At 40.5% G+C, this 13,372-nt stretch overlaps 1 protein-coding gene across 1 annotated transcript in view; it reads right to left on the reverse strand.

Moving 5' to 3' along the window:
- Positions 1-5,954: 5,954 nt before the first annotated feature.
- Positions 5,955-13,372, reverse strand: part of COL4A3 (collagen type IV alpha 3 chain) — a 127,387-nt gene continuing 119,969 nt past the window's right edge. The window contains exons 48-52 of the mRNA XM_058437764.1: positions 12,871-13,080; positions 11,712-11,889; positions 11,470-11,584; positions 9,799-9,971; positions 5,955-8,960 (exon numbers count right to left, since the gene is read on the reverse strand). Of these exons, the coding sequence (XP_058293747.1) occupies positions 8,876-8,960; positions 9,799-9,971; positions 11,470-11,584; positions 11,712-11,889; positions 12,871-13,080 (761 nt within the window). The 3' untranslated portion in view covers positions 5,955-8,875. The remainder of the gene's footprint in view (positions 8,961-9,798; positions 9,972-11,469; positions 11,585-11,711; positions 11,890-12,870; positions 13,081-13,372) is intronic.

Below are 13,372 nucleotides of genomic sequence, written 5' to 3' on the forward strand. Positions count from 1 at the left end.
TTTAGACATGAAGTCCTTGCCCACGCCTATGTCCTGAATGGTATTGCCTAGGTTTTCTTGTAGGATTTTAATGGTTTTAGGTCTAACATATAAGTCTTTAATCCATCTTGAATTAATTTTTGTATAAGGTGTAAGGAAGGGATCCAGTTGCAGCTTTCTACATATGGCTAGCCAGTTTTCCCAGCACCATTTATTAAATAGGGAATCCTTTCCCCATTTCTTGTTTTTGTCAGGTTTGTCAAAGATCAGATAGTTGTAGCTATGCGGCATCATTTCTGAGGGCTCTGTTCTGTTCCATTGATCTATGTCTCTGTTGTGGTACCAGTACCATGCTGTTTTGGTTACTGTAGCCTTGTAGTATAGTTTAAAGTCAGGTAGCGTGATGCCTCCAGCTTTGTTCTTTTGGCTTAGGATTGACTTGGCGATGCGGGCTCTTTTTTGGTTCCATATGAACTTTAAAGTAGTTTTTTCCAATTCTGTGAAGAAAGTCATTGGTAGCTTGATGGGGATGGCATTGAATCTATAAATTACCTTGGGCAGTATGGCCATTTTCACGATATTGATTCTTCCAACCCATGAGCATGGAATGTTCTTCCATTTGTTTGTATCCTCTTTTATTTCATTGAGCAGTCGTTTGTAGTTCTCCTTGAAGAGGTCCTTCACATCCCTTGTAAGTTGGATTCCTAGGTATTTTATTCTCTTTGAGGCAATTGTGAATGGGAGTTCACTCATGATTTGGCTCTCTGTTTGTCTGTTATTGGTGTACAAGAATGCTTGTGATTTTTGTACATTAATTTTGTATCCTGAGACTTTGCTGAAGTTGCTAATCAGCTTAAGGAGATTTTGGGCTGAGACAATGGGGTTTTCTAGATATACAATCATGTCATCTGCAAACAGGGACAATTTGACTTCCTCTTTTCCTAGTTGAATACCCTTTATTTCCTTCTCCTGCCTGATTGCTCTGGCCAGAACTTCCAGCACTATGTTGAATAGGAGCGGTGAGAGAGGGCATCCCTGTCTTGTGCCAGTTTTCAGAGGGAATGCTTCCAGTTTTTGCCCATTCAGTATGATATTGGCTGTGGGTTTGTCATAGATAGCTCTTATTATTTTGAGATACGTCCCATCAATACCTAATTTACTGAGAGTTTTTAGCATGAAGGGTTGTTGAATTTTGTCAAAGGCCTTTTCTGCATCTATTGAGATAATCATGTGGTTTTTGTCTTTGGTTCTGTTTATATGCTGGATTACATTTATTGATTTGCGTGTGTTGAACCAGCCTTGCATCCCAGGGATGAAGCTCACTTGATCATGGTGGATAAGCTTTTTGATGTGCTGCTGGATTCGGTTTGCCAGTATTTTATTGAGGATTTTTGCATCAATGTTCATCAAGGATATTGGTCTGAAATTCTCTTTTTTGGTTATGTCTCTGCCAGGTTTTGGTATCAGGACGATGCTGGCTTCATAAAATGTGTTAGGGAGGATTCCCTCTTTTTCTATCGATTGGAATAGTTTCAGAAGGAATGGTACCAGTTCCTCCTTGTACCTCTGGTAGAATTCAGCTGTGAATCCATCAGGTCCTGGACTCTTTTTGGTTGGTAAGCTATTGATTATTGCCACAATTTCAGAACCTGTTATCGGTCTATTCAGAGATTCAACTTCTTCCTGGTTTAGTCTTGGGAGGGTGTATTTGTCGAGGAATTTATCCATTTCTTCTAGATTTTCTAGTTTATTTGCATAGAGGTGTTTGTAGTATTCTCTGATGGTAGATTGTATTTCTGTGGGATCGGTGGTGATATCCCCTTTTTCGTTTTTTATTGCATCTATTTGATTCTTCTCTCTTTTCTTCTTTATTAGTCTTGCTAGCGGTCCATCAATTTTGTTGATCTTTTCAAAAAACCAGCTCCTGGATTCATTAATTTTTTGAAGGGTTTTTTGTGTCTCTATTTCCTTCAGTTCTGCTCTGATTTTAGTGATTTCTAGCCTTCTGCTAGCTTTTGAATGTGTTTGCTCTTGCTTTTCTAGTTCTTTTAATTGTGATGTTAGGGTGTCAATTTTGGATCTTTCCTGCTTTCTGTTGTGGGCATTTAGTGCTATAAATTTCCCTCTACACACTGCTTTGAATGTGTCCCAGAGATTCTGGTATGTCGTGTCTTTGTTCTCATTGGTTTCAAAGAACATCTTTATTTCTGCCTTCATTTCATTATGTACCCAATAGTCATTCAGGAGCAGGTTGTTCAGTTTCCATGTAGTTGAGCGGTTTTGAGTGAGTTTCTTAATCCTGAGTTCTAGTTTGATTGCACTGTGGTCTGAGAGACAGTTTGTTATAATTTCTGTTCTTTTACATTTGCTGAGGAGAGCTTTACTTCCAACTATGTGGTCAATTTTGGAATAGGTGTGGTGTGGTGCTGAAAAAAATGTATATTCTGTTGACTTGGGGTGGAGAGTTCTGTAGATGTCTATTAGGTCCACTTTATGTAGAGCTGAGTTCAATTCCTGGATATCCTTGTTAACTTTCTGTCTCGTTGATCTGTCTAATGCTGACAGTGGGGTGTTAAAATCTCCCATTATTATTGTGTGGTAGTTTAAGTCCCTTTGTAGGTCACTGAGGACTTGCTTTATGAATCTGGGTGCTCCTGTGTTGGGTGCATATATATTTAGGATAGTTAGCTCTTCTTGTTGAATTGATCCCTTTACCATTATGTAATGGCCTTCTTTGTCTCTTTTGATCTTTGTTGGTTTAAAGTCTATTTTATCAGAGACTAGGATTGCAACCCCTGCCTTTTTTTGTTTTCCAGTTGCTTGATAGATCTTCCTCCATCCCTTTATTTTGAGTCTATGTGTGTCTCTGCACGTGAGATGGGTTTCCTGAATACAGCACACTGATGGGTCCTGACTCCTTATCCAGTTTGCCAGTCTGTGTCTTTTGATTGGAGCATTTAGCCCATTTACATTTAACGTTAATATTGTTATGTGTGAATCTGATCCTGTCATTATGATGTTAGTTGGTTATTTTGCTCGTTAGTTGCTATTGTTTCTTCCTAGCCTCGCTGGTCTTTACAATTTGGCATGTTTTTGCAGTGGCTGGTACCGGTTGTTCCTTTCCATGTTTAGTGCTTCCTTCAGGAGCTCTTTTAGGGCAGGCCTGGTGGTGACAAAATCACTCAGCGTTTGCTTGTCTGTAAAGTATTTTATTTCTCCTTCACTTATGAAGCTTAGTTTGGCGGGATAGCAAATTCTGGGTTGAAAATTCTTTTCTTTAAGAATGTTGAATATCGGCCCCCACTCTCTTCTGGCTTGTAGAGTTTCTGCTGAGAGATCAGCTGTTAGTCTGATGGGCTTCCCTTTGTGGGTAACCTGACCTTTCTCTCTGGCTGCCCTTAACATTTTTTCCTTCATTTCAACTTTGGTGAATCTGACAATTATGTGTCTTGGAGTTGCCCTTCTCCAGGAGTATCTTTGTGGCGTTCTTTGTATTTCCTGAATCTGAATGCTGGCCTGCCTTGCTAGATTGGGGAAGTTCTCCTGGATAATATCTTGCAGAGTGTTTTCCAACTTGGTTCCATTCTCCCCATCATTTTCAGGTATACCAATCAGACGTAGGTTTGGTCTTTTCACATAGTCCCAAATTTCTTGGAGGCTTTGTTCATTTCTTTTTATTCTTTTTTCTCTAAACTTCCCTTCTCTCTTCATTTCATTCATTTCATCTTCCATCAGTGATACCCTTTCTTCCAGTTGATCGCATCTGCTACTGAGGCTTCTGCAATCTTCGCGTAGTTCTCGAAACTTGGCTTTCAGCTCCATCAGCTCCTTTAAGCCCTTCTCTCCATTGGTTATTCTAGTTATCCATTCTTCTAATATTTTTTCAAAGTTTTTAACTTCTTTGCTATTGTTTTGAATTTCCTCTCGTAGCTCAGAGTAGTTTGATCGTCTGAAGCCTTCTTCTCTCAACTCATCAAAGTCATCCTCCATCCAGCTTTGTTCCGTTGCTGGTGAGGAACTGCGTTCCTTTGGAGGAGGAGAGGTGCTCTGTTTTTTAGAGTTTCCAGTTTTTCTGCTCTGTTTTTTCCCCATCTTTGTGGTTTTATCTACTTTTTGTCTTTGATGATGGTGATGTACAGATGAGTTTTTGGTGTGGATGTCCTTTCTGTTTGTTAGTTTTCCTTCTACCAGACAGGACCCTCAGCTGCAGGTCTGTTGGAGTTTACTAGAGGTCCACTCCAGACCCTGTTTGGCTGGGTGTCAGCAGCGGTGGCTGCAGAACAGCGGATTTTCATGAGACCACAAATTCAGCTGTCTGATAGTTCCTCTGAAAGTTTTGTCTCAGAGGGGTATCCGGTTGAATGAGGTGTCAGTCTGTCCCTACTGGGGGGGTGCCTCCCAGTTAGGCTGCTCAGGGGTGAGGGACCCACTTTAGGAGGCAGTCTGTCTGTTCTCAGATCTCCAGCTGCGTGCTGGGAGAACCACTACTCTCTTCAAAGCTGTCAGTCAGACAGGGACCTTTAAGTCTGTGGAGGTTCTTGCTGAGTTTTTGTTTGTCTGTGCCCTGCCCCCAGAGGTGGAGCCTACAGAGGCAGGCAGGCCTCCTTGAGCTGTGGTGGGCTCCACCCAGTTCGAGCTTCCTGGCTGCTTTGTTTACCTAAGCAAGCCTGGGCAATGGCGGGCACCCCTCCCCCAGCCTCGCTGCCGCCTTGCAGCTTGATCTCAGACTGCTGTGCTAGCAATCAGCGAGACTCTGTGGGCACAGGACCCTCTGAGCCAGGTGCGGGACACAATCTCCTAGTGTGCCGTTTTCCAGGCCCGTTGGAAAAGCGCAGTATTGGGGTGGGACTGACCCGATATTCCAGGTGCCGTCTGTTTCCCCTTTCTTTGACTAGGAAAGGGAACTCCCTGACCCCTTGCGCTTCCCGAGTGAGGCAATGCCTCGTCCTGCTTCGGCTCGCGCACAGTGCGCTTCACCGACTGTCCTGCACCCACTGTTAGGCACTCCCTAGTGAGATGAAACCAGTACCTCAGGCAGAAATGCAGAAATCATCCGTCTTCTGTGTCGCTGGGGCTGGGAGCTGGAGACCGGAGCTGTTCCTATTCGGCCATCTTGGCTCCACCCCTCGGAAATGAGTATTTTCATTACATGGTTGATGCAGCTGAAAATTCTAGCAACCTTTCTGGAGAGCATTTTTGTATATATATCAAAAGCCTGAGATTGTTTGAGACCTTTATAGTGTTCCTTCTAGAGATTTATCTTGAAGAAATAATTGGACAAACTTGTGGTGACATAGGTACAATATGTCTGTATCTCAATTAAATGTCTGTCAATTGGGGATTTATTATCTTAGGTTATAAACCCATACAATGAACTGTGGTGCAAATGATGATTAATTCTTGTCTGTTGGTGTGAAAATGTGCCCACTATGTATTAAGTTTTAAAAAACCTGGTGACAAAAAAGGCCGGGCGTGGTGGCTCACGCCTGTAATCCCAGCATTTTGGGAGGCTGAGGCGGGTGGATCACGAGGTCAGGAAATCGAGACCATCCTGCCTAACACGGTGAAACTCCGTCTCTACTAAAAATATAAAAAGCCAGGCATGGTGGCAGGCGCCTGTAGTCCCAGCTACTCAGGAGGCTGAGGCAGGAGAATGGCGTGAACCCGGGAAGCGGAGGTTGCAGTGAGCTGAGATCATGCCACTGCACTCTCCAGCCTGCGCGACAAAGTGAGACTCCATCTCAAAAAAAAAAAAAAAAAAAAAAAAAATCCTGGTGACAAAATAGCATACTTTTATCTCATTTTTGTTTAAAAATAGATTCATCACTTATCATGGATGGGAGTAAGGATTAGATCATGGCCATTTTTATATTCTTCTTCATAACTTCTATATTGTCTATTCTTTTTACAGTGAACATCTGTTATTCTTACAATCCAAAAAAAATTTATTTCCATTTTGGAAAAAAAGGACCAGCTCCAATTTAAAAAATGTTTATTCTTAGGCAATACAATAAAATAATATTTTAGATATAATTACAGAAATATTAGTACATTAAAATATTGTCATCTTGTCAGGATATAACAATATAAAATATTCAATATATTTTAAATATATTTCATTTGGTTATAGAGTAAATATTAAATTAAGTTTAGTAGCAGTAAGTTACATTTGATACATAGAAAATCTTTGTAAGTTAGCCATCAAATTCAAATGTAAGCATTTTAATACTTTCATAAATAAGTTACTTAATAATGTGTATCTTGCTGAAAGACTTCTGAGAAATCTGTTATTTTAGCACACTGTGAAATTCCAAAGTTGAAGCCCCAATTTTAAAGAAACAGTTTATATTTTATCTGTAATATTAAATCTTCATAATTGTATAAGCTACTCATAAGCTATCTGGAAAATAATGCACATGAGCTGTAATTTAGTGCTAAGTAAAGTCTTAGAAGTGTGACTGTTCATATGGCTTCATTGGAATTTCAGGTTTTAGCATCACTTGTCTTCCTCAGAAGTTAAATACTGGTAAGAGGGCATGAGAAGATGGAGGCCTGAGTGGAGGCCAGTGGTTTGACATTAGCACCAGTCTAGGGCTTTTACTTATGAGTAAAAGTAGATAACCTTAGAGTCACCTGTGAGTTTGAACTTTAAAAAGAGGCACGGATGGAGCAGTTGTAGCCAGCCGTACTGGGTAACTACATGTAGAGTTGTTGCTTGGGTATTTGCCTAGAACAGGTTTTCTCAGTATTTAGAGTACATCAGAATCATGTGGTGGGCTTGGTAAAACATAGATATTTCAGGCCCTCCTCCAAGAGTTTCTGATTCTGTAGGTCTGGAGTGGTCCCTAGAATCTGCCTCTGTGACAAGTTCCCAGATGATGCTGATACTGCTCTTCCAGGGACCACACTTTGAGAACTACTAGCCTACAGAGGGTTTGTAGAGATTAGCTAGCTCTATATGCCACTATAGTACACTTGGGACAGTAAGACATTTTTAAAGCAGAAAAATTTATTTGTTAAGTGAATCTAAATAAGTGAAATGCTGCACATCTTAGTTTAGATGTAAAAATGGCTTGACAGCAAACACATGAGCAGTGAAGGATGTAAACCATGTGAGCCATGGCCATAGTCTGTGCTGTCCTCTGGGTCATGTTTTTCACTTACAAAGCAATTGAGATTGAAGCAGTAGCCTGAATTTAAATATCAGCACCACCAACTCCACCTGGGGTAGATCAAGAAGCATCTTGAAAGCTTTGTCTCTTTGTGTCTGGACTCTAAGACTCATCAAATAGTGTTATCATCAAGTATAACACTAGTTTAATGTTTTGTAGATGTTGGTTTTTCTGCTATTATTCAGACCTCATCTTCTCTTAGCTTTTCTAAGAGAAACTAGAAGCCCTGGGTTTCCCTAGGCATAGACCTTATTTTTAACCTTTACTTGGGCTGAATTATCATGATGAAATATAACAGCAGTGAAAAGGCAGAAAAAACTAGAGGGGAGGGAAGCTACTGGTATATGTGAGATTCTTAACAGAGCAATGAGTTACTTTTTCTGGGCTATTAGATCAGAAACAAGTCTCTTTTTTCTCTTAGCATCTCTGTAGGTTAGTACAGTGCCTGGGACATGCTTCGTGCTGAATAACATGATTGTTAAGTTGAATTAAGTAACCTTGGGAATGTATCAACACGTTGAAAAGCAGGTTTTAAGACATACAGTGGCCAAATTATACAGTTTGATACATTAAGATTTTTAAACAATGGACTCTTTCAATATGGTTTGTAAGAATATGTAACATAAAAAGTTTTTTTTTTTTTTTTTTTTTTTTTTTTTTTTTTTTTTTTTACAAAGGAAGAATTAGAGAAGTAACAAAGGAATAAATCTGTAAAACCTAGAGGGATGACACATTCAGAGCAATGAAAAAATAGATTCCGAGTCTGATAAACCAACGAATGCCTTAAGTTCTTTCATGGATTATTGAACTGCTCCCTTACATAAGGTATGCACCAACATTTATGGAATGAGGATAAAGTGCACATTTCATAAGTAGTATTCTTGTTATTTGTGTGGGTATGCTGGTAAAAGAGAAGTTAAAGTTAGACATATTTCATAGTATGTATATAACAATATCATTTTAAAACTAACTCACTAAGGGGGAAAATTTTATATGCTTTGAATAAAAGCAGACTTTAGAGCTACAGTGAAATGAATTCAATAAACAAACAAAAAAATCTTTAAAAACCAACAAAACAAAACCATACAGTATTTCCAAGGGTATTATGGTTCCATTAGGGAATCCCCCTTTTGCCCTTAGCAGTGGGCATGTTTGAAACAGTCCTGGAAAATCCATGAACCTCCGTCCAGTTCTGTGTTCTGTCAGACCTTACGGTCCTCAGCAGGTCTGAAAGTCCAGTTCTATACACGATGCTCCAGGATACCACATGCCCCCTTCTCTTCCCCTACCCAGGGTCTGAAGTTTCAGAAAGCGGTGGTGGGGCAATCAAACACTGATTTAGCCTCCCTGAATCTTAAAGACAGGAAGAAGACAAATGTGGGAGTCCAGTGGGCCAAATATTTCATAACTTGTAGCATTCAAACTTCACACAATCACCGTAGTGACAGCGCCTTGGATGTAAGTGGAATAGGTTTTTGGTGATATTTTGTGAATAGTTGCTGCTTTGCCACAGAGAACTTTGAAACAGCACAGATTAGAGAACCAGATCACAGAACTGACTTGAAAGAACTGCTTTGTTTTGTGGGGAAACAAATTGAAACTTTGTACTAAGTCATCATGGACCAATATTGTTTGGTTAAAGAAAAATACCTAAATAAAAGCACGTTCTGTCATTACTTTCTTCTTTAGGATGAAAAATAGCAGTTCTGCTGTCATTTTTAGCTTCAGTGTCTTTTCTTCATGCACACCTGACAGCGACTTATTATTTTTTCTAATTCCCCAGCTTTCACAGTTGATGGAATAGGCTTTCTGAAATAAAAACAAACCAAAAAAATCTCATTTATTTATGCATAAAAGGGAATTTTTGCTGAGTTTGAGTTTTATTAATGAATATTGTTGCTATTTTGAAATTTATTACAGGGTCGGGTGTGGTGGCTCACGCCTGTAATCCCAGCACTTTGGGAGGCTGAGGTGGGAGGATAACTTGAGGTCAGGAGTTTCAGACCAGCCTGGCCAACATGGTGAAACCCAATCTCTACTAAAAATACAAAAATGAGATGGGTGTCTTGGCATATGCCTGTAATCCCAGCTACTCAGGAGGCTGAGGCAGGAGAATCACTTAAACCTGGGAAGTGGAGGTTCTAGTGAGCCCAGGTCGTGCCACTGCACTCCAGCCTGGGCAACAGAGTGAGACTCCATCTCAAAAAAAAAAAAAAAGGAGAGAAATTTATTATATTAATGGACTATTTCTCTTTATGGAAGAAGTATATTTCTGAAAAGGTACATATGGTGGCATTTTATAATTTTAGTCATATTTTAGCAGCATTAAAGAAACAGGCCTTGATGAAAACTTACAGATCATCTTTTTGGTAATAAAAACTACTCCCACCCTTTAAATTATCCACATTATTCACATGTCTTTCAATACAGTAAATTCAGATGAGAGATCATTTTGTGATTGTATCAAGTAGTTTACTATAAATTCATATACAAATGTTAAATGTGTTTAGTGATGACAAAACCCATATTTTGTCTTTATTGGCACAGTAGTACAAAATCATGGCTACTCGTTGACCCAAGAACACAGGCGACCTTTGAATAGTTCTGCAACTGAGTCATCAGATTAAGCTTGATGGTGAATAGTTACCTGAACATTCTTTCTGGGTTTAATGAAGCCAGCCAGAAACTGTAGGAATTTGAATAGTAGTTGCACGTTCCTCTTCCATGACATTCTAGAAATGGGCTGGCTCGGAATTCTTCCAGGCAGGAGCCAGGGGAGGCCAGTGCTTGCCCGGTGCCCTCAGAACCTGCACTTGTGAACTACCACAATTCAAAAAATCTGAATAAACACTCTGTCCTTTGGGGTTCAAATTTTCAATTCTCTACTTTTTTTTTTTTAATGAATGGACAACTGTGAGTAAAGAAGGGGGAGGAATAATCATGAGCGATGCTACAGATTAGAAATAACCACCTATGTGGCCAGGCGCAGGGACTCACACCTGTAATCCCAGCTCGCTCTTTGGGAGGCCTAGGTGGGCAGATCACTTGAGGTCAGGAGTTTTGAGGCCAGCCTGGCCAACATAGTGAAATCATGTCTGTACTAAAAATACAAAAATTAGCCGGCATGGTGGCATGTGCCTGTAGTCCAAGCTACTCAGGAGGCTGAGGCAAGAGAATTGCTTGAACCCTGGAGGCAGATATTGCAGTGAGCCAGGAGGTGGAGATTGCAGTGAGCCAAGAATGCACCACTGCACTCCAGCCTGGGCGACAGAGGGAGATTCTATCTCAAGAGAAAAAGAAAAAGAAAAAAGAAAGAACCACCTGTGTGCAGCTATGACAGTCATCACAGTCACACATGGCCAATCCATAAACTTCTTCACCAGCATTTACATCTGAAAGCTTTTTCTTTAAAAGACTGTTTTTCTTTGCTTTTATCTCCATATGAATGTCAAAAGGGGCACAGATTTTGGAGCAGATAGACCTGGGTTCAGATCCTAGCTTTTCCACTAAATAGTTGTAAGACCTTGGGGAAAGTGCTTCATTCTTATTCGTAAAACTGTAAATGATAGAAATTACCTATCAGCGTTTTCATAAAAATTACAGAGAATGTATATAAAGCAGTTATCTTATAAAAAATAGGCATTCCAGGCTGGGTGCAGTGACTCATGCCTGTAATCCCAGCACTTTGGGAGGCTGAGTTGGGCAGATCACTGGAGGTCAGGAGTTTGAGACCAGCCTGGGCAATATGGGGAAACCCTGTCTCTACTAAAAAAAAAAAAAAAAAAAACAAGAAACCAAAAATACAAAAATTAGCTGGGCATGGTGGCACAGATCAGCTCAGTAATGGTGAGCACAGATCAGCTCAGTAATTAGCTGGGCATGGTGGCACAGCTCAGTAATCTCAGCTACTCAGCAGGCCGAGGCAGGAGAATCACCTGAACCCAGGAGGCGGAGGTTGCAGTGAGCCAAAATCACTCCACTGCACTCCAGCCTGGGTGACAGAGTGAGACTCTGTCTCAAAGGATAAAAATAATAATAAAAAGAGACATTCCATTATCAATAAAAGGCAGCTACTATTCACCTAAATTTCATAATAGAATTTATAGGTAATCTCCTCTCGAGAAGTCTTTTTTAATACTCCATTATTTACCAAAAGTAAAAAAAAAAGTCTATTTGTAGATTTTCAAGGAAATGTCTATGGCATGTTGCACACACGGACAGCAGGCAGCATTGACCCTGGGAACCACATTGTACTCAGCACAATGTAACATTCTACAGGTAGTCTTTACTATAAACCTCCTGTTCCTTTTCTCCTCACCATGATGAATGAAAATCCTTTCCAGAGAGAAATCCAGCCATGAGGACATGGAGGAATGTCAGTGGTTTGGCTGTGAACGGCTATGGCGATCGCAGGACCCTCACAAACAGTGCATCTGTAACATGAAACAAAGACTATGGTGTCATTGCCACTTTCTGCACTGTGATGTGCTGCCTTACATTCCATTACAAGGGAAGTGATTCACTTGGTCCCATTGTAAAACTAGGGGATTGGATTTTTACCTGCTTATATAAGGCTCAATGGCCCTGCCAGTAATGGGAGCCATGCTCATTGGCATCAGAGCTGGTGTTGACAGCCAGTATGAATAATCATTTCGAGATGCGAAATTACATACATCATTGACATTGCAGAATAAGAATGGCATTGTGGTAAATCGCTGCAGGCAGCTGCCAAGAGTTCCTAATGAAACATCAGACTGAGTATCACTTTCAGTAAGTTAAAGTTATTTTCAGCATCGTTACTAGAGAGAAGCTAATTTAAATGTAACCTGCAGCAAAAGCTGGACAAAGACAACACAAAAGAGTTATCTGCAAAGCGTAGTATTGAAAAGTTTTCATACTGATAGAAATCAAAGATCCAATAGGCAAACAAATCTTCTTTCTCCCACCTTTAATACTTCCTGTGGCTCTTTCTAATCGATTTAGAACATGGGGGCTAGCGTAGGTCAGTTGGGATAGTGTTTTTGCTTCAAAGTATTCCCACTTATTCATATGTACATAATAGCTAATAACCAGATAAAGGTTTAGAAAAGCTGTTATTTGTGAGATTAAAAAGCAAACGGGTGGGCTGGGCATGGTGGCTCACGCCTGTAATCCCAGCACTTTGGGAGGCTGAGGAGGGAGGATTGCTTGAGCTCAAGAGTTTGAGACAAACCTTGACAACATAGCCAGACCTCATCTCTACTGAAAATCAAAAAAATTAGCTGGGTATAGTGGCATGTGCCTGTAGTCCCAGCCATTCGGGAGTCTGAGGTGGGAGGATGGCTTGAACCTGGGATGTTGAGGCTGCAGTGAGCTGTGATTGCACCACTGCACTCCAGCCTGGGTGATGGAAGTGAGACCCTGTCTGAAAAATAAAAGAAAAAAGAAAAAGCGCCAAAAAGATAAATGCAGACAGGTGGTTTAGGAGGTTTTAGGGGCAAATTGTTTGCACTGAATGGGAGGAGCTAGGCTGGCATTCCTGAGCTAGGCTCCTTCCAGCATTTTACATTCCAGAATGAAAATTAGACAGGCCAGTGTTGTTTTATTTGCTCTCTTTAAAATGTGTCAGGAGACACTCAAGGTTGTTTACACTTAACTTCAGAGGGAAGCATCCTGGGCTATAAAGATTTACAATCTGCATGTGGAACAACACAACTGGCAACTGGGACTGGGACATTACCAAGGTCTTGTCCGTGGGCTCGTTGATTTCCTTGTACAAAAAGAAAAGAAAAGCCACTGTAGAGTGGCACTGTCCCCTCTGGACATGAAGGAATTGCTGTGGTTTGACTGTGTCGGGTGAAGACAAAGCCTCTCGTTGTCCAGGTTGCAGGTGATCCACTGTCTCCACGTTTTCCTTTCAAACCTGGCAATCCATCTGATCCAGGTGGTCCTTCAAAAAACACATTCTAAATGTTGCAACACACACAAAATCTTAAACTCATTTTTTCAAAGTACTAATTTAAATATATGTATATATATGTTGAGCCCCATATATTAAAAGAAATCCTAGAGAAGAGTGGTTTATAAAAATGGCCTGTTTAAACAGTATTATTAAATGTTAAGCAGTTTATCACACAGTGCCTCTTCTTATCAATGTTTGTGTGTATCTGATGCGTTTTTTGAGATCAGGTCTTTATCTTTGAATTCCTCTGTGAGGCCTGGCACGGTGGCCTGCCTGCATC

Source organism: Hylobates moloch, unplaced genomic scaffold (assembly GCF_009828535.3).
Source record: "Hylobates moloch isolate HMO894 unplaced genomic scaffold, HMol_V3 SCAFFOLD_1, whole genome shotgun sequence".
Taxonomy (NCBI): Eukaryota; Metazoa; Chordata; class Mammalia; order Primates; family Hylobatidae; genus Hylobates; species Hylobates moloch.